At 49.3% G+C, this 20663-nt stretch overlaps 1 protein-coding gene across 10 annotated transcripts in view; it reads right to left on the reverse strand.

Annotated features, from left to right (window-relative positions):
• LOC126525087 (cholesterol transporter ABCA5-like) overlaps positions 1-20663 on the reverse strand; it is a 201818-nt gene that overhangs the window by 23029 nt on the left and 158126 nt on the right. For 8 of the 10 annotated variants that reach the window (XM_072287327.1, XM_072287325.1, XM_072287329.1 and 5 more), the window contains 8 exons: positions 18134-18296; positions 14746-15094; positions 13163-13282; positions 8921-9059; positions 7280-7370; positions 6194-6479; positions 3729-3827; positions 2546-2608 (listed from right to left, as the gene is read on the reverse strand). In XM_072287327.1, the coding sequence (XP_072143428.1) occupies positions 2546-2608; positions 3729-3827; positions 6194-6479; positions 7280-7370; positions 8921-9059; positions 13163-13282; positions 14746-15094; positions 18134-18296 (1310 nt within the window). The remainder of the gene's footprint in view (positions 1-2545; positions 2609-3728; positions 3828-6193; positions 6480-7279; positions 7371-8920; positions 9060-13162; positions 13283-14745; positions 15095-18133; positions 18297-20663) is intronic. The other 2 variants (XM_055067517.2, XM_050173149.3) reach the window with 2 other exon arrangements.

Here is a 20663-nt window from a genome sequence, read left to right on the forward strand (position 1 = left end):
TCGGCTATGCGTCGAATGAAACTGCTCAAGAAAAACAAAGAAATGCCAACTGCAACAAAATTTTCGGGCCGCGTAAGAAGCCTAGTTTCAGAGTGTACGCACAGGGTGTCCCAGGTAAAGGTAACGAATGCTTTAAAAAGCGACGGAGCGTGCTACGGGGCTGAAACCAACTGAGTGGTGTTGAGAATCGTGTGGTCTAGTCTGCGGTATTTTTCTCGTTGCGAAGTCAATGAACTAATATAAACAAATTGCCTAACTTTTAAAATATTGGATTCACCAAGAAAGAGCCAATATGAAAAGTTGTAGATCACATTTCAAAATGGGCCACTGAAGTGTTTGCAACTAAGTACCATCGATGGAGCTTCTTGTACTCGCCGTTAAATGCCGCGAAATACAAAATCAAGCGCGCGGTAGCGCCGCTTGTTCGCGCTCCTAGACGAGCGATCAAGAAACGAATTCCGTTAGTCTCTGCAGCACTGTCCGAGACGGGCTTGGCGTTTCTGCTGGCCGCAAATTACGCGCCAACAACTCTCGCTAGTAATTACGATCGCGAACGTGGCAACTGCATTTTCCTTCCCGATTAAACAGTTCTGCGGTCAATATTTGCTCAAGCCGCATCTTTTATTTTTATTTTTTAGAGCGCAGCTCTCAGGCGCCCGTTCCTGCGGCGACCGTCGGCGTTGTCCCTCGGCGTAACCGAGCGAACGAGCAGAGCGAAGAATGAAAGAACGAACGCGGAGCCCTGCGGGCGATGAAAGACGTCCGCGCATCCGCGATAGCGGTGGCGCCAGCAGAGCGGGGGAAGAAAAAAAAAAACCCAAAAAGCTCGCCTTCTCGCATAGATTGCAGAAGCTGCAGTTGCCGGGAGCAGCAACTGTGTGGCCGATCTATGTATTGTAGCACCGCAGGTCGCGCTTCCGCTAGTCGGTGCGGTGATCGGTGCGATGCCTCACTATATTGCGAAATGGAAACGTACAGAGCTGCCCTCAAATTTCGCATTAGGGAGTATAGTAATCGTCGGTGACTGTTTGTTGCCTTGTGTGTTCGGGCTTAAGTCCGCGAATGGAGCGAATGATATGCTTATGCCACGTCACATCGAAACGCGACACACCATGACCGCCGCTCGCTCTGTGCGCCCGATCACAACGAGACTGCAGAGACAAGCGGATGTCGTACCCGGACCGGTCGTTGGGGGTCGCTGAAACAGTGCTGCTATCGCGCGGTTATTGTTTTTATTTCGCTGGCTTTCTTTAAGGGCAAGTACACAAAGCTCGATCAATGGTACTTAGTTGCAAACACTTCGGTCGGCTATGTTTAAATGTGGCCTGCAACCTTCACATTGGCAGTTTCTTGCTGAAGACAATATAGAAAAAAAAAATAGGGAATTAGGTCATACTAATTGATTGGTTTTGCAGAAAAGGAAATAGCGCAAACTATGTCGTACGATCCTCAACGCCGCAGAGTTTGTTCCAGCCCGCTCCGTCGTTTTTAAATCCTGGGTTACTTTTAGCTGGGACACCCTGCATAGATAAGCTAGACACGCAAAAATGTTACGCTTGAAATGAGTGGACGCGTGACGAAAAGGCAGCCAAAATAGACCTTTTCGATACCGTAATTGAAAAAAAAATATCGTTATTACTGATCGCCAGAAGTGAAGTATTACCAAGTACGTTAAGAACCAGCGCGGCTCCTAGGCGTGAGCTACGGAGCTAGGAGGCGTCTGCGACTCGCCCAAAGATCTCGGAGGCGACGTGGCTGGGGATTAGCGTCGTATCCGTTAACCACCAGGTGCACGCGTGGTGCGCTTGTAATCCGCCTCAACAACTCCGTGTCGTGCAGCGAAAGCTACGGGTTGCGTCAGCCAATCAGGAAATAGAACCAGGAGAAAGGCTCCCCGACCCCCTTTGTCCGCCTGTAGTCACCCTTGAACGCGAAGCCGACGGAATGGAAGCTTAGCGGAAGCATTAGCAGCGCACAATGGGCGATTCCTCCTCGCTTCTCGGAACGCACAATCGGCCGGCTCTCCCCACTGACTCATTTACAAGAAATTCGGCGAAATTGAAATTTCATTGCAGTTGGCCTCTATTTTCAGTGTTGTCGTGCTCGCAAACCCAAGTCAGCTGTGACCTCTAGCTGTGCAGCTGCCGAAGTACAGCTGGCGAAGAGGAACCTTAACGTGTTGCTCTTATTGTTCGTTGAAAACAGTCTTATTTTCTACTATTTTCCAAGGACTTCCCCTGCGCGCGCATGGTTATTTTTTTTTTTCCAGTTGCCCCAGACATATTCTCAGAATAGTGCTTTCAATGTTTTGAAGCTCCAGAACTGTGAACATTTGTACGTCCGTCAGCGTTGCCCCAAGGATCCTGCGTTTCACCGGTTGCACTTATAGCAACCTCGTGCGTGTATATACACAACCCCGTCCCCTTTGCTGCCAATCGTGTGCAGCGGGAAGACGCGGGCTGGCAGCGGGCACTGACGACACAGCTACGAGTGGCTCGGATTGGCATGGCTGCGCGGTTGCCTGTGAAGACGTTGCATGCAGTACCTGACGCCCGTTGGATGCCGCAGGGCTGGCGGAGGCGCCAGAGTGCCGAGTCGTTTTGTGCTGCTGGAAAGGAGAAGAAAAAAAAGAAGAAACAAAGGTTTCTTATAAAACCGAAAGGCCCTGTCGCTCTTGGCTTCCAAGGGCACTAATTAGAAAAATAGGTTGGTAAACGCCAAGTCAGTTTGTATTCTGATAAGGTACTGTTTCACTGCTTCATTCTCGTCAATTTCGAGACAACATATTGTTTAGAAAATAAAGAAAGGGTCAAAGCTTTTCCTTAATTTCACGCCGAAATCGTAGCGCTGATCCGTAAGTATGATGTCATGGATCTCAAAATACATTTTTTTTTTTGTGTCAGTCAAAATTCCTCGAAACTTTGGACGTTTACTATTTGGCTCCCGTAAAATGCAGTATAGTATCGGTTATTTTTTACCGGTAATCATTTAACTATTCGCTCGTGCATATGGCATCTAAATCTATGACGTCACTACGAGCTAAGGCGCGAACTTCAAGGCGAAGTCGCGTCAGCCGTCTTTTGTGTCTGCGCATGGTTTTTTTTCTTTTAGTTTACACAGTCCCTTTCTCACTCCATCAGTGGCTGTTCCACTATTGTAAGAAAGGTGGTTTACCATGATATAGCTCAAACTAACATTCTCTTTAGCGTCCCTTTACATGGCAGGTATGCGCCTTATTTACTGACGCAGCTAATCTGTGCAGTTTTCATTCGCGCCTTGTTATACCCGGCTGCTCATACATGCCTATCGCCGCTGTAAACAAACGCGCTGTTGTTAGCGCCGCCATTAACCATTATACCCAGATGCAGTTCACGGAACTGAGGCATCTGATTGGCTCTGAGCTAAAGATTTGCCAACACCGAGCCTATTATTATTTCTTTTTATGAAACTTATCAATTTTTCCAACGACTCTAGTATAAAAAAAGATATCAAGGCCCTAAACCAAACTTTTTGCTTGCTAGAGTCCCAGTAGCATCCAGCTTTCTCTCTTAAGCGCAACATTTATACGAAATCGATTATTGAGCTACACTTTGTCTTACGAGATCACATCTGCGTTTTACACGCATCACAAAAGGCAAAATCGAAGTTGTCGCCGAGACAACTATGTTGCTGTTTAGTTGTACGGATAGAAGCGTAGAACGGAGGCAGTACTGGCAAGCACCACTTACCCGAGGCGTAGACGAGACGGAGCCAATTGCTTCCCCTGGAGAAGGCGCTTTCTTCGTAGGCGGGGGTGCGTTCCGCACGGCCGAGTTGACGATGTCCGTCTGTCGTGAACAGGCCTATGTAGTCATCCTTTCTCGGGAGCACGACAGTTGGCGACAACCTCGTCGGGGTTTTTATTGCGAAGAAATACTACTTTAGGTCGCACTTCAGCCCGTTCCGTGGCGAGGCGGTGGTAGGCACCATTGACCTTTAGCGTGACCTCGCTGCGTGACGTCACACCACGTGACCTAGAGTGACGTCACACCAGCTGTGTAAAAACGGGGCCCCATCTCACGCCGTCGCAAGGCGAGGCGGTAGCCACCAACGGCGGCCTAACTCCCGCTCCTCTCACCAGGGGCACTACGGTTGGTGTGACGTCACACCAGCTGTGTAAAAACGGGGCCCCATCTCACGCCGTCGCGAGGCGTCGCAATCACCAGGCTTAACCAAGCTAAGCCACGGCCGTTTTTTTTTATTATTAGGCGACGTACGCTGGCTCGTCGGGGAGGAGGGCCTCGTCGTTCGGTCGCTTTGCGCACGATTGTACGAATAATTGTTTTCTAAATTTTTAATCTATCATTGTTGTACGCCTAGTCCCCTTCGTCTGCATGATTAAGCTAGAAATGTCGTTTGATAAATCTTTATATTTTTTTCTTTATCTTACGCATTTGCGACTTAACTCGCTGTGTCTTTCGGGGCGCCTGGTTACGCTGCGGGCCGTCCGTTTGGGAACGACTTAGGGTTCCAGTGTTTGTATAAGTTCTTTTTCTAAATTACGTGCGCAGTACGCTTAGTCTCCTACGTGTGCATAACGAACTTGTGCAATATTGACAAATATGCCTTTCTTTCGTTTTCTTTCACTTTTGTATTTGCGCCTTACCTGTGCGTATAGTTGCATTTGCATATTTTGAGGGGTGTGCGAAGATTCTAAATTTTGAATCGCAACTGAACAGTCTGGGTAATCAAAGTCGCGCACAACGCGATAATTGGATACTCGAAACTTTTCATCTGCGACCGAATAAAAACGTGGTCAGAACAGTTTGTGTCCATAACAGGTAAAAAAAAAAAGTAAGAGAAACGCTGCGATGTCACATCCTCGATGCGTTCTCAATTCCATCTCTACTGGAAATGCTGAGCCGATACTGAGAGACACGCAGGCTAACACTTCATATAGTAATGGCGTGTAGTATTTCGCAAAAAAAAGAAAAAATGGAAGTTCGGCTCTGACGTGCGAGTCGCGCTTCACATTCGCCCTACGCATTTAGTGAGCGCCCCTTTCACAATGCACTCTAAGCGCAGCGTGTCCCACTCTCGGTTGCAGTGTGGCAACAGTTGGTTGCACAGAAATGAGCCGACAGCACGCGACGCGTTCGCAGTGGCACCACAGCTGGTGCAAAACCACGGGGCTCTTAATTAACGGCGCAGCGAAAACGAAAATTTCAACCCATAGGGGAACGAAAGGAAGTGGGACATTATGGCAGAAGAACAACAAAAGAAAAACAAACAGAAAGAAAAGACACACTTCTTTCCCACATGAAAGGGGGGAATCGCTATGCTGATGTCTTGAAAAATGTTAGCAATGCGCTATAGATTTGACGTGTTGGCCTTTCTCGGCACCAAGATGGCGTCGGTGTTCCTGCAGAGTGCACGCCTAGCGAGACTGTATAGTGCTTCTCCGCCACATATACGAGATTCTTGCTCCCTAATCTGCAGAGCGGCCCCTCTTGACCCATTTTCTCAGGATCTTCCTTTTTTCTCCCAGTTTAGACACAAGACATGCTCCGCGAGATAAATTCGCTCATTCAGTCATTCGTTGAACACTCGTTATGTCCAAAGGTAACGTTGATCGAAGTCAAATTTATAACGGCAGCTCACCAAACTTGCACGCTGCTCAGGTGCGCGGCACGTCAAATCACGTCAAGTGTTCATACGGCATGACCACTCCGTAAGCATGACGTCCGGCACCACAGTCACTTGTTAATTTTTTTTTCCTGGAGTCGTTACTCTGGTACTTATAAACCGGAAGAAAGATTAGCAAGACACCTAATCTAGTGAGGCTGTTGCATTGTTAGCGCTCCTATCTGCACACGTCCTAGATAGGCGTTGATCCCGGGTTCAAGTTTTTTCGTTTTTTCCAGCTGCGAAGCATTCTTTTCAAGAACAGTATGGGTTTCCTTCGCACGTTCGTGCTACGTACAGGTGGGATGAATTGCGTATGTTTCAGACCACAGCTTCGTCGTCAGGTGGGATTCATTCTTTTTTCTGGGAACATACTCCATCTCGCGGGTTTGAGCAGAACCATACCCTCCAAAGTGAAAATGTTCACCTCTACAGCGCTCGGCTGGCACGCGAGTGCGCACACAGCAGGGGGGGTGGGCAGGGGGGCAGGGGGGGGGGGGGGCTAGGGCGCTCGGGGTTCGGCACCCACCTGGATGTCCCGCAGGTGCACCTCGTCGGGCCTCTCCACCTCGCCCATCTTGAGGAACACCTCCTCGAGCGTCGTCATGGAGATGCCGTAGCTGCGCACGCCCATCGTCCCCTCGGCGATGGCCTCCTCGACGGCGGCGAACAGGTTGGCGAAGTTGTACGTCGAGTCCATGGGCAGGATGAAGGCCAGCTCGGTGCCCGTCGAGCGGTACACCGTCGCGCTGGGCACGAACTGCTGCACCAGCTGGCCAATCTGGGCCTTGTCTGTCCTCTGGTCCACCACCATGCTGCACCGAAGGTAAATGATTAAGACTACGGAATAATTAAGGTATAATTAAGTAAATAATTAAGACTCCGCGACTACGCCGCCCTGTGTAGAATGCATCGGCGATGGCGCCGTGGCGCGAAGTCTCCCGAAATTACGTTCGTCAAATACATCCGCGTTCTAGAGAGCAAGCCGTCGTCACTCGTCATTTGTCACCTTTGATTGGCGGCTTTCTAATGCACGCTTTAGAAGCATGTGCTAATATGTTCATTATTTTGTGCTAACGCTGAAAAAAGTTGCAGGACAGCTTGTGTTGCTTTCTTCCACCGAGGTGCCTCTGAGCGTGCTTTGCTCTACGTATTAGTAAACAATTTCTCCCGAAAAGCGAAGCGTCGATTACGAAAGCAAATTAGCAGACAGCTATACTAACTAAGGATAGTAGTTTCATCGGCCGTATACACTTCTCAATATTCGGTTATTAACTAAATTAACGAGCGTGGTGTCGCGCGCGCACAGACAAACGTGAACACATGCCACTCGATGACCGCGGACACTCGCTGTCAAAACGCTGGCGTGAGGAAGAGCGGCAGAAGCAGCGAGCGAATTGCCCTTCTTGCTGCCTATTGCTTCAACGCGAACTAATTTAAGCGGCGAAAACAGAGCGCACACGAAGCTATCAGCCGTCGGCGTGCCTAGACTCTGTACCCAGCGCAGATCGCTTTCAAGATTAGGCTCGTGCAGCCGCGCCATATGCAGTCACCACCGGACCAGTGCAACTCTGAATAAAACATTGCTATTAAAGGTAAGTTCAAGCTCGCTCACGTGAGGTGATAGCCAATGCCGAACCGGTTCTTGAGGAAGAGAGATGTCCCGGCGCACCGCAGCTTGCCCTTGCACAGGATAGCCTTCCAGTCTGCGACACAATTAAGGGACAGTTAAATGACAGTTAAGCCTTGTAGCTGCTCGGTAAGAAACAAAGCACCCCTCATTTTAGCCAAGTGTTCCTGTGCACGGGTGCATCCATCTATTCGATTTTGAGGAAACGCTGAAAAGCCACCGTGACGGACAGCTGGACGCTCAGTTTGTGACTGTATCTATCAGAGAGATTTTGAATTGGGGACCCTAGCGGCTTGAGGACCCAAGAAAATTGCGGCCCGCAAGTGGGCATGCGCAGAACCCAAGACAGTCTTCGGTTCTTGCGTCCGCGTTGACCCACGAGCCAAAAATCGAAAACTAGCGTGGGTTTCCAAGCCGTCTTCGGCCTTAAAACAGCACACTTCATTCGTATACTAACAGTTATTACGTTTAGTAGATATTATTGTTTGCCCTTTATGCTAAAAAATTCATCCCGTTAGTTTTGACTGGTAAGAAAAGCTCTCGTTTGTTTGTTTGGTTTCTTTTTTTGCTTTCGAGCACCTTTTTATTTTACCCACTGCGGTGTCGCGAGCGCTCGGACCGATGCTGTCTGCGTTTTACCCACTTCTTAAACTCTGCTGCTCCCCTAAACGCAAAGAGCAGCCTAGCCGGCGCGGCTTGGGGACCGAGTTTTGGGTCCCCAATTCTAAAACCCTCTATTGACGAATACATGGTAGTGCTGCTGAGTAATGGGCATCTCTAAAGCAATACACACACTTCGGCATTTCATAAGCGCCTTGCCTATAGATGCTGTCAGATGCGAAAGCGTTTGTATGACAGCTTAGGACAACGGCATCGAGAAACCGAAGCTATAACTGTGGTCTATATAGACTCGTAAGAGCCAGCGGCAGAAATTCGTGAAGTCCGCTTTCCTACGTATGTGGCTTTTGTCGAGAAAGAAACGCGGTTTGTGCCGGCAAACATTTACAAATGCCACTTATCTTTATCTGTTATAAATAATAATAATAATAATAATAATAATAATAATAATAATAATAATAGCCGCAAGTCTCGTGGGAGCCTTGCTTCTATAAACTGCCGAAGTGCGACTCCGGAGATTTGTTATACTGATTAGGCAAGCGAGTTTTACAGATTTCCGCGGAGCTTATTTGTTTATTCGATGTTCGTTCGCTTCAATTTGTCCAACACTTAGTTCTCGCCCTGTCATCAAACATGCGTCTGGTTAGGCCTGTTAGCAGAGCGACTGGCCCGGAAAAGGGGCGGTTCTGGGTCAAATTTCCGGACCAGGACAAGTTTTTTTTCTTAAAATGTGATATTCTAAGGAACCCGCGTAGAATTTTTTCTCGCGGCCTCGCGCTGCTATCGCGTGGATGACAATGATATAAGAGCGTCCACTTTTTTTCGCTACCATGTCTGCGCCGAGAAGCTAACTTGCCGGACGGTTACGCGCTCTCCGATTCGTTGGGGGTCAAATGAACGAGCGATTCAATTTAACGTTCCGGAGTTTGACAGCGGCGCGACGGCACAGCAGCGCTGACGACACGCAGCGTTTTCTCTCCGTTCTTCGCCTCGACACAGCGCACACACCTGCGAGGATGTCGGCCTCGTCCATGAAGTGCGTGGTGAGCACGATGACCTTGCCCTCCTTGCGTTTCTGCAGCTCGCTCCACAGGTGGCGCCGCGAGTACGGGTCCATTCCGCTGCTGGGCTCGTCGAGGAACACGATCTGCAAACGGCGCAGGCTGATCGATCTATCGACTGACTGACTGGCTGATTGACCGTTCAATCAATCAATCAATCAATCAATCAATCAATCAATCAATCAATCAATCAATCAATCAATCAATCAATCAATCAATCAATCAATCAATCAGATTGATTGATTGATTGATTGATTGATTGATTGATTGATTGATTGATTGATTGATTGATTGAACGGTGCGGTTTAACCTGCCAAGTAATCATCGGGGTTGTGAGAAGCAACGTAGCGAGGTACAAGGGGACGGAGGAGGGAACTACGGATTAATTTTCTTCACCTGACGTTCTTTAACGTTAACGAAAAAGATTGATTGATTGATTGATTGATTGATTGATTGATTGATTGATTGATTGATTGATTGATTGATTGATTGATTGATTGAACGGTGCGGTTTAACCTGTCAAGTAATCATCGGGGCTGTGAGAAGCAACGTAGCGAGGTAGAAGGGGACGGATGAGGGAACTACGGATTAATTTTCTTTCACCTGACGTTCTTTAACGTTAACGAAAAAGCGCGGTATGTACAGGCGCCGACAAAAGTGGTATACTCCACGCAGCGGGAGCCGGAGCAACGGCAAACTGCATCGCAACGCCATCTACAGGTGGCATCTGGGATCGAGACAGCCAATGGGTGCCCTTTATTATCGGTAGACATGATCCCAGATGCTGCCTGTAGATGGCGTTGCGATGCAGTTTGCCGTTGCTCCGGCTCCCGCTGCCTGGAGTATACCACTTTTGTAGGCGCCTGTACGAAAGTTTCTGCAGTGTGTCGGCTTCCGAGATGGGGTCGCGGGCGGCTCGGCCATAAAAGCCGCGACCTCGCGCTCGACGGTCTAACGTCACCCACTCCCACGTATCGACGACGCCATTGACTGCCTCCACGGTTCCAGTTATTTTTCTTCTATTGATCTTCGTTCTCGATATGGACGGAGAAAAGAGCGTGTTTATAACGCTCGATGGCCTATACAAATTTAAAGGGATGCCCTTTGGACAAAAGTGGCCCTCCGGCCTCCTTTGAGCGTAAATGGTCCACATGTATTTGCCACCTCGACGTCGTCATCGTCTTCTTGACAACGTTCGACACTCACCTTGAGCGTCTAGCAACTACACTTGATGCTTTTCGAAAGGCGAAGCTAAGCCAGAATGTCGTTTCGGCCGCCACCAAATTACTGTCCTGGGCCATCTCGTCGACGCTTCCGGAGTAGAGCCTGATCCCGACAAAACTCGTGCTGTCCGAGACTTTCCGGTTCCGAAGACAGCCGCAGACGTTCGGAGTTCTGTCGGGCTATGCTCGTACTTTCGTCGTTCTGTTCAAGGTTCTGCGGCAATTGCTGGACATCTCACTAATACTTTGAAAGAAAGGTGCACAATACTCGTGGGGTACTTCAGAAGCGGCCACCTTCTCTCGTCTCGTCACAATTATCACCTCGCTACCCATCCTTGCCCACTTCGACCCCGGTGCCTCTACAGAATTGCGTACAGACGCCAGCGGTCATGGCGTAGGTGCTGTCCTACGCCATGACCGCTGGCGCCAGCGTCAGCGTGGTCAGGATGGCGTTATTGCTTATGCAAGCCGCCTCCTATCAAAGTCGGAGCGCAACTATTCTAATACGGAAAGGGAATGCCTTACTGTTGTCTGGGTGGTTGCTAAGTTCCGCCCCTCTCTTCTACGGGCGTACTTTCTCCGTAGTCACTGATCATCATGCTCTCTGCTGGCTCTCAACCCTGAAAGATCCTACAGGCTGGCTTGGTCGATGGGCATTGAAGCTCCGAGAGTTTTCATGTTCCTTGGTTTACAAGTTTGACCGTCTCCACCAAGACGCTGACATCTTGTCGAGTTACCCTGCTGACGACTCTGACCACTCAAATCCTGACAGTGCTGCTTGAGTTTTCTCGATATCACAGCTACTCCATATCGCCGACGAGCAAAGTCGTGGCGCCTACACCAGAGAACTCATCGACCGTTTTGAACATTCTCCGGCCGACGCTACTCTACGCCTCTTCGTCCTCCGCGACGCTATTCTGAATCATCGTAACCTTCATCCGAGCGGCTCTGACTTCCTACTTGTAATACCTAAACACCTCCGCTCAACCGTTCTACAGGAGCTTCACGACGCACCAGCGGCGTGTCACCTCGGCGTATCTCGAACCTACGACAGAGTACGCCGCCGTTTTTTCTGGCCGGGCCTTGCCCGTTCCGTATGACGTTACGTCACCGCTTGCTTGTGACGTATGCCAGCGACGCAAGAAGCCATCCCAGTGCCCCGCTGGTTACCTGCAGCCACTCGACATCCCGACCAAGCCCATCCATCTTGTCAGCGTAGACCTTCCCGACCGCTTTCCTGAATCTACATCATGGAACGAGTGGGTTGCCGTCGCTGCGAACTACGCGACCCGCTGCGCCATAACATGCGCTCTTGCGACCAGTTGCGCAACTGATTTTGTGGACTTCCTTACACGATATCATTTTTACGGAAATACAGACTGTGGCTGTACGCTTTTGTCCGAAGTCATTGACGACATCATGCGTGTCTGCTTTATACAGCATAACCGAATCGAACCCTTACAGCCATGCTATCGAAATACGTTTCAGCCGACCAGCATTACCGGGACCTTGGCCTACTTTACATTACCTTTGCTTACAACTTTTCCCGTCTCGAAACTGCTGGCTATTGTCCGTTCTACCACTTGTATTGGCGAGAACCAACGCTACTAATAGACACTGTGCTTCCGTCCACGACAGCTTCAACTAGTGATAACGCTCGTGATTCTATGGCCCGTGTCGACCATGCTCGCCAACTTGCACGCGCTCGTCGGCAAGAGTCTCAAGACAGACAGAATCACTGCTACGACCTCCGCCACCGTTATGTCGATTTTTCACCCGGCACCCGCGTGTTGCTTTGGTCACCATCTCGTAAAGCTGGCCTTTGTGAAAAACTACTCTCTCGTTAAGTATAAACCCCATGCAAGCGATCTTGCACGCGACAGCGACAAGCGACGCGATGGAGATGGCTGTCGCTTTCGCTCGTCGCCTACAAGTTGCACCCCATGCGAGCGATGACTTCGAGCCGTTGCTTCGAGCGACGTCTCCCCAGTGTTGCCGGTATGAGGGCAGCAATATAGGCGCCGAAACTAGCGTGACGCGTGCTTTATTAACTTAAGTTGATGTATTTTACTGTAAAAAGCAGCATAAAATATTTCTGAAAGTTTTGCAGTAGGTTCTTGTCCTTGCACCTATAAAAATTCAATCGTTTGCTCGTTCCGTGCGACAAACGGAAGTACTGGAATTATGTACATCCAGTTCCGGCTTTGCGCTATTGGCTAGTCGCTCATAGCACTTCCGGGCGACGAGCGACGAATTCTAGATTTGCAAAACCGAGCGATCGCGCGACAAGACCGAGCGATCTGTTCAAGCGACGGCCCGATCCGTCGCGCGAACCCGTCGCTCGTCGCTGTCGCGCACAAAATCGCGCTAATGGGGTTTAGCCTTTACACAGGCCCATATCGCGTGCTCCGCCGAGTGACCGATGTCACCAATGAAATCGTTCTAGCCACGCCCATTGCGTCCTCCGCTGCGACTACCAGTAACGTTGTCCACGTCGCCAGACTCAAGCTACTAAGAACTCTCCACGCGCCTTAGATAATTAACAATACCGGCATGGCGCTTTTGCCGCCGGGAGGGAGTGGGAGAGGGGTAGTATTACGATACCCTCGACAGATGCTCAAAGGACGAGCCGTCGCGAGAGAGACGATGAAGTGCTTGGGCTTCTGGCACAGGCGCGTGTCTGCCTGGCGGTCTGCTCCAGTGTAAATGCCGTGTAAATAATCTCTTTTGTCTCTGTCTTTTCACACGTAACAATATTCATTACAATAGCGCCAGTAAGCAATTACATAATTCAAGAGCTAACGTTATGCCTGTAGATGGCGCAACCGCACGCAATACTATCCGCTCACACTTTTCGCATTAAGAAATGGGGAAAAGAAAAGTGACCTAGTGAGCCAGGCTTTCGCGTTAAGAGCGTGCGGCCTGTTACCAGTGCACTGTGCAAGGACCGCGCCTTGTCTGCACACCTTAGGGTCCCCGATGAGGGCGATGCCGACGGACAGCTTCCGCTTCTGCCCTCCACTGAGCTTGATGGCCTGCACGTCGGCTTTCTCCGCTAGGTCCAACTCCAGCAGGATGTTCTTGACCTGCGCAACAGTGGCACACATACAGCACGCGCTTATACCGTGGCTGCCCGAAAGCAGGTTTTTATAGGCCGTAAACAAAACAGTTCTTGGAACCTTGTATGTATACTTCATTCATCCGTATCCAACCTCAAATAATCTTTCGGGTGGTTTACTGATTCAAGCGTATGGGAACTTTTATGCGTTTCGGTCGCAGCAGCGCGGTAATCGCGCGGCATGGTTGCGAAGGTGGCAACACTGCGCTGATGCGTCCACGTCGGGTTTACGCTTTACGTACATTCTACGGAGCTGCCGTTTATTGTCGCATCGCGCCGTAACATACGGCGAGAAATAACATATTTATCTTTACTGTAGCTTCTCTGTTACCATCAATGATATAGGTTTAATACGCTACGCTGCCATACGGAGTGCAATTCGACCTGTTTCGCTCGTGGGCGCTTCCTGAAGAATGCACGGAAATAGTCAAGGATAAAACGGACGCCGACCAAGAACATTAAAGGAAAAGGAAACCAAGACGTTTCGGCTTCCATACGGGGGTCTTGTGCACAATGAAAAACTTGTGAACAAGGCCCCCGTATGGGAGCCTAAACGTCTTGGTTTCTTTTTCTTTGAATGTTTTCGGTCAGCGGCAGTTTTACCCTTGACTTTGAGCAACTCCGACCAGACGAGTTTTCGTCAAGCTCTTGATTTCCATGCACATAAATGTGGCTTGGCGCCGGCATATACTTGTCCTTTACGCAAACCGTCAGCGTGTGCGTAAGCGGGCTGAGGCATGTCGAACACTCCGCGACAAGATTTTTTACCGTTGAGTTATCGTGGAAGCATTTCTTGCGAATCCCATAAGATTCCATGACCGTATGTAGTATGTAATATATTAACCGTATGTATGTACTGACCGTATGTAGTATATTGATGCCATCCATGTCTGACCGTGATTTGTTTGACAAGCCGAAGCCTTCAAAGCAAATTAAGTTCCGCGAAACTCTGCAAGGTAGATGGGTTTAATTAAGTAAATCCAGTGATCCACCCGGAACTGCAGCCAAACTTACTGTCACGGTGTAGTGGTGGCGAAGAACAATTCAATGCCAAAGCTGAATCAATACAAAGGGAACGTACGCACGAGTTTCTGAGAAAGACGGCTCCGCAGTTGAAGAAATATTCGCTGTGGTCTGGGAATCGAGCCTGATACCTAGTATGCCTACATTCGGGGTTCCTGCGTTTTGAATCGCTAGTTGACTGGCCTCGCGCTAGTTTCCTGGTTAGCTCAGGTAGTGGAGTGGCCGCCACAGATAGGCATCGGCCAATGACTCGATACCTGGACGGTTGCTTTCTTCTTAATTATTTTCAACTACGAAGCTTCCTTTCTGAGGAAACCGCACGTGCTTCTTTCGTAGATTCGTGCGAGCGAGCGGCGGGTTCCTCTCTTACGAAAACCCTAAAATTTTGGGCCACGTGCAGAGACGTGCCTCAAGGTCGATGCTGGTCGTCGGGACGCCCTTCATGCGGGCGAAGAAGCGCAGGTGCTGGCGGGCCGTGAGCGTGTCGAACAGGATGTCCTCCTGGAGGCAGACGCCCAGCATGGCCCGGATCTGGGCCACGTCCTCGGGCCTGTCGGTGTGCAGGTCGTAGATGCGCGCCGAGCCCGCGGTGGGCTTGAGCGTGCCCACCAGCATGTTGAGCAGCGTGCTCTTGCCGGCGCCGTTGTGACCCAGCAGCGCGGCGATCTGCCCCTCGTGCATGGTCAGGCTCACGCCGTCCACGGCCACAATCGGGCCCTTGCGCCACGAGGTGAACACCTTGCGAAGGCCCTGCACCCTGCGTTGTGAGGAAGCGGGCAACGCGTGTCAAGCGCAGAGGCCGATGACCTCTAAATGCAACGCAATGAATGCACTGGGGTCATTTGCTGTATTGCCAACAACTGTATTGGGATTTCATTGGGTCCTGCGACGGTGCTAAGAAAATTCTGCTTTTTTTCCAGTAAAAGCTTCTTTTGTGGTAAGTTTTGATCTCCCAGACTTCTCTGTTGATGCTGGATCTGTGATTCTGAACTATGCTCTCTTTTGTGCCTAAGTTATCCTTAGTAACGTCTCTGATATACCACAGCGCATCGTCTCCTTCGAAGATGTTACCATCTTCATCCCTTATTCGTATAAGGGGACATTGCACTAGCGCGTAAAAAAGGACACCGACAGGAACATGAAAAAGAGACACCGAACGCTAGGTTTTCATGTTCCAGTCCGTGTCCTTTTTTACGCGCTAGTGCAATGTCCCCTTATACGAATACCCATCAACTAGCCCAGTTTTCTGCCTTAAATTCATCCCTTATAGCCGTCTACAATTTTTTTAATTGGAGTTCCCAGTGCTCTTACATGGTTCCAGAATCTGTTTGGAGCCATGCAAGAGCACTAGAATCATCATCACCACCACCACCACCACCACCATCATCATCATCATCATCATCCTGGTTACGCCCACTGCAGGACAAAGGCCTCGCCCATACTTCTCCAACTACCCCGTTCATGTACTAATTGTGGCCATGTTGTCCCTGCAAACTTCTTAATCTCATCCGCCCAGCTAACTTCCTGCCGCCCCCTGCTACGCCTCCCTTCCCTTGAAATCCAGTCCGTAACCCTTAATGACCATCGGTTATCTTCCCTCCTCTTTACATGTCCTGCCCGTGCCCATTTCATTTTCTTGATTTCAACTAAGTTGTCATTAACTCGCGTTTGTTCCCTCACCCAATCTGCTCTTTTCTTATCCCTTAACGTTACACCCATCATTCTTTCCATAGCTCGTTGCGTGGTCCTCAATTTAAGTAGAACCCTTTTTGTAAGCCTCCAGGTATCTGCCCCGTACGTGAGTGCTGGTAAGACACAGTTGTTATACACTTTTCTCTTGAGGGATAATGGCAACCCGCTGTTCATGATCTGAGAATGCCTGCCAAACGCACCCCAGCCCACTCTTATTGTTCTGATTATTTCAGTCTCATGATCCGGATCCGCGGTCATTACCTGTCCTAAGTAGATGTATTCCCTTACCGCTTCGAGTGCCTCACTACCTATCGTAAACTGCTGTTCTCTTCCGAGAATGTTAAATATTACTTTAGCTTTCTGCAGATTAATTTTTAGACCCACTCTCCTACTTTGCCTCTCCAGGTCAGTGACCATGCATTGCAATTGGTCCCCTGAGTTACTAAGCAAGGCAATATCATCAGCGAATCGCAAGTTACTAAGGTATTCTCCATTAACTTCTATCCCCAATTCTTCCCAATCCAGGTCTCTGAATGCCTCCTGTAAACACGCTGTGAATAGCATTACAGAGATCGTATCTCCCTGCCCGACGTCTTTCTTTATTGGGATTTTGTTGCTTGCATTGTGGGGGCTACGGTGGCTGTGGAGCCGCTATAGATATCTTTCAGTATATTTACATACGGTTTGTCTACACCCTGATTCCGTAATGCCTCCATCAATGCAGAGGTTTCGACTGAATCAAACGCTTTCTCGTAGTCAATGAAGGCTATTATAAGGGTTGGTTATATTCCGCACATTTCTCTATCACCTGATTGATAGTGTGAATATGGTCTATTGTTGAGTAGCCTTTACGGAATAATGCCTGGTCCTTTGGTTGACAGGCAGGATTCCGTAAACACTAGAATAAAGCCCCTTAAACTTTGTAAAGTAGCGACACACTCCTCCTCCTCCTCCTCCTCGTTCACTCCTCGTTTCTCCTGTCTTTCATGCCCCCTCCTCGACCGTGGCGTCACCTACACTGCTCGAGCGTAGCAATGGCGTCAACATGCGCTCCTCGCCACTCCGTAGACGCTTCTCGTGCAAAAATGGCGCTGAAGCAAGGCGCGAGGACCCACGTGATTCTATTAGGCCAATAGCCACGCGGCGGCGGCCTCGGCCAGAGCGCGCGAGGAGGAAGCGGCATTCTTCAAAGCGTGGGACTACTTTACGAAGTTTAAGGGGTTTTACGCTAGAAAAGTTGGCAGCGACACCTTGTGGCGCTTTGTCTAACTACAGTGCGCCTCAAAATCTTGCGTCGTGCGAGCGTCCTCGTATCAAATGAGCGCACGTTAACGATGGTTCCGCTGCCAACTCTTTGTAGTGCGGCGTTGGCTGCACTGTAGTTAAGTTGAGCGTCGCAAGACGTCACTACCAGCGCTGTTGCTGCCGCACATGCCTCTCGGGTAGCCCACGGTATTCCGTAAGCGGTAACAGGTGGACGAGGTAATGAGCTCTCTGTTAGCGCCAGCTGAGCCCGCCACAAGAGCCGCAAGTTGTCCTTCGCGTCTCTGCTCCGCTCTACTGTTTGCGCTGCTTCGCCTTCCCACACATGGACACATTGCACCGCTTGAGTTCTACTCTGTCTCTCAAACTGTGTACGCGCATCGCGGCGCGAGACCACACCAGCCAAAAAAAGAAGAGAGAAAAAATTGGCTGAAGGCTTAGCTTGGGTAAGCCTGGAAGATTGCGAAAGCAATACCCTTGGCTGCGCCTTGGTTCGGCTGATGGTGTGGACATGGTTGCCCTTTGTTAAACTTATGGCTATACATCATCCGACATAGCGCAAGGCAGCGCGCCGACCACTGCGAGGAGCCGAGCTGTAGCCCCATTTATCCTCCTAGCGTGACGTCACACCAGCGAGCGCCCTCTCTCGGTAGCGCCGAAGCAGCGGCGCGCAAGGCTTCGCCTCCACCATCGATGCCGCGAGCTGGGGCCCCGTCTCTCGGTCTGGCGTGACGTCACACGGTCACGCGACGCGCAGCTGTGTAAGGAGGCGCCACGACCACCGATGGGCCGAAAGTGCGAGCAGTATTGCTTTCGCAATAAAAAAAGAACGTCAGCTCACTTGATGGCCTCCCTGCCGAGCAGCTCCGCCGGCCGGTCCTCAACGTCGGGGCAGGGCGTGTTCTCCGGCTTGACCAGGTCGTCCGGCTCGGTCGACTTGCCGCCTCGGCCAAAGCACAACCAGCGGAAGATGAACCACGGGCTGCGATGCTGGCCGAACTCGCCTGCGAAGGATAGTCGAGGGCCGTGCATTCAAACGCGGTGGCCTGTTCGCGGAGGAATCCTGGTGCTGTGGAAAACGTTAATGAATGCCCTACGGAGGTGCTACAGCTACCGCGTAATTCTGCGTACGATAAGCAGAAAAACACCCGATTCGGAACGGTGTCATGCAGGAAGACGCAATCTCTTCATTGCTAGTTCATCTCGTGTTTTGAAACGGCGTTCCAAATGTTACATTGAAAAGATTACGTGCGAGAAAAAAGTGAAAACACTAGCTGGGATTGTATCGGCAATCCCTGCGTCGTGAAGATGACATCGTACCGTTCAGAAACGGTGAGGATACATTTAGGTAATGCTTCTTACCATGGCGAGGTGGCAGTACGTGACAGAGAATCAGTTCCTTGAAACTGTGCAGCAGCGCGTTTATCCAGGTCAAGTACCCATACCGGGAGTCGTATTGTAAGGAGGACATTTTGAGACGGATAAAAATGTATTGGAGCCCTCATGACAGTGAGTATCGAGTAATAAACGCCTATTTACCTATATGGTTGAAAAGGAAGGTATGCAAACAATGGCAGTAGAAAATTGCAGGGCCCAAACTTGGAGCGTAACAAAGAAACTTGTAAAGAAGCTAAGGATCGCACAATGAGCGATAGAAGAAGAGTAAAAGAAATTAGCTGATATTCTGTAGTTAAATGAATGTGCTGTTGGGCAGGCTATGCAATGCGTAGGGTGAATAACGATCCGTCTGTTATTAGAGAAACAAAATGAGTGCCAATAGAAGGAAACTGAAGACGGCACAGGATTAAGTGGTGCGATGAAATTAGAACATTTGCAAGCTTAGTAACACGGAGCTGGTTGACGCAAGAGATGAAAAGCAGATACTTTCGCTCTGCTTTGAACGTAAAATACCGTTTTTGCTCGCAAATAACGCGAACCCGAACATAACGCGAGGGGGTACATTCCGCAACTAAGAAGAAAACATAGAATACGTATATTACGATTATAACGCGAAGTGAATACCGCAAATAAACGGGAACGAATGCATAAGTGTGGATGCTCCTTACGTGCTCCTTACACTGCTCCTTACGTGGTAGCGATTGCGGGGGTGCGTATATATATATATATATATATTTTTAGCTCGCTGCACTTTTAAGCTGCATAAAAATAGAGAACAAAGGAAAACACGGTATATTTGTGTCGCGAACCTGAATATCACGCGAGGCGCGTGAGAAAAAAAAAACACGTTATATTTGCGAAAATACGGTAAGTTGTCGATGACGAAAGTGACGATGAATTTCGGAGGACATGGAGCGTTACACGCAAAGCGAAATAAATATGGACGAAAAAAACGCAGTGTTAGCGAGTCATATTTTGCGTGTGTGAGGAAGAATATGAGCGGCCATTCCAGCGTCGTCGCCAACCGCTTGTGCGAAGCTTACGCCCGCGACCTCCCCGAGATGACGCCACACAGTCGCAGAGTCTTAATTTCCCGGCTGTTGTTTTGGCAATTAATAAGCCTATGTGACGGATGGAATGAATATAAGCGCACGCATACGCGATCTTTTTTTTTTTCAGTGAAGCATCAATCGAATCCAGTGCTCCTCGGTGACTCCACATCGTCGCGATACGTCACAGGCAGTGGCGTAGCCAGAAATTTCGTTCGTGGGGGGCTCACTTTGCAGCTCGGCCTCCTCCTTATAGAATTAGTCGAAGGATATATGTATATATATATATATATATATATATATATATATATATATATATATATATATATATCATCTGTGAGTCCACAACCTTGTTTACATTTTCGTACATATGCAACGACCCGGCGAATATCTCAATGACGCTGTCCTTTGTTAGAATGTATTGCGCAGGAGCAGCTGTCACCAGTCGTGTACTGTGAGTAATTGCTCCGAAATTATAGTCGCAACAGAGAGCCCATATAAAAAGCAGGAGTTCTGCAAAATATACGAGGGCGAGTCAAATGAAAGTGAGCCAATGCGAATATATGACAAACGGGGTATTTTATTTAAAAGTAGTCACCATGAGTGTTTAGACACTTGTCCTACTAACGAGTCGCGTAATTCCCGTCTCATAAAACTCCTTGGGTTGCTGCCTCAAAAATCTGTAAATGACTACACGTCATCTTCCGACACGAATCTGGTTCCCTTGAGCAGTTTTTTCAAATTTTACCAAATGTAGAAGACGCAAGGCAACAGGTCTGGGCTGCATAAAGGGATGTTGCAGCGTTTCCCACTTGAACTTTGCCAGTTTTGTATTAACCACATCAGCGATGTGGGAACGGGCAATGTCGTGAAGCAAGATGTTCCCAATGCTCAATTTTCCACGTCGTTTGTTCTTGATTGCGA

Source organism: Dermacentor andersoni, chromosome 3 (genome assembly GCF_023375885.2).
Source record: "Dermacentor andersoni chromosome 3, qqDerAnde1_hic_scaffold, whole genome shotgun sequence".
NCBI classification, from domain to species: Eukaryota; Metazoa; Arthropoda; class Arachnida; order Ixodida; family Ixodidae; genus Dermacentor; species Dermacentor andersoni.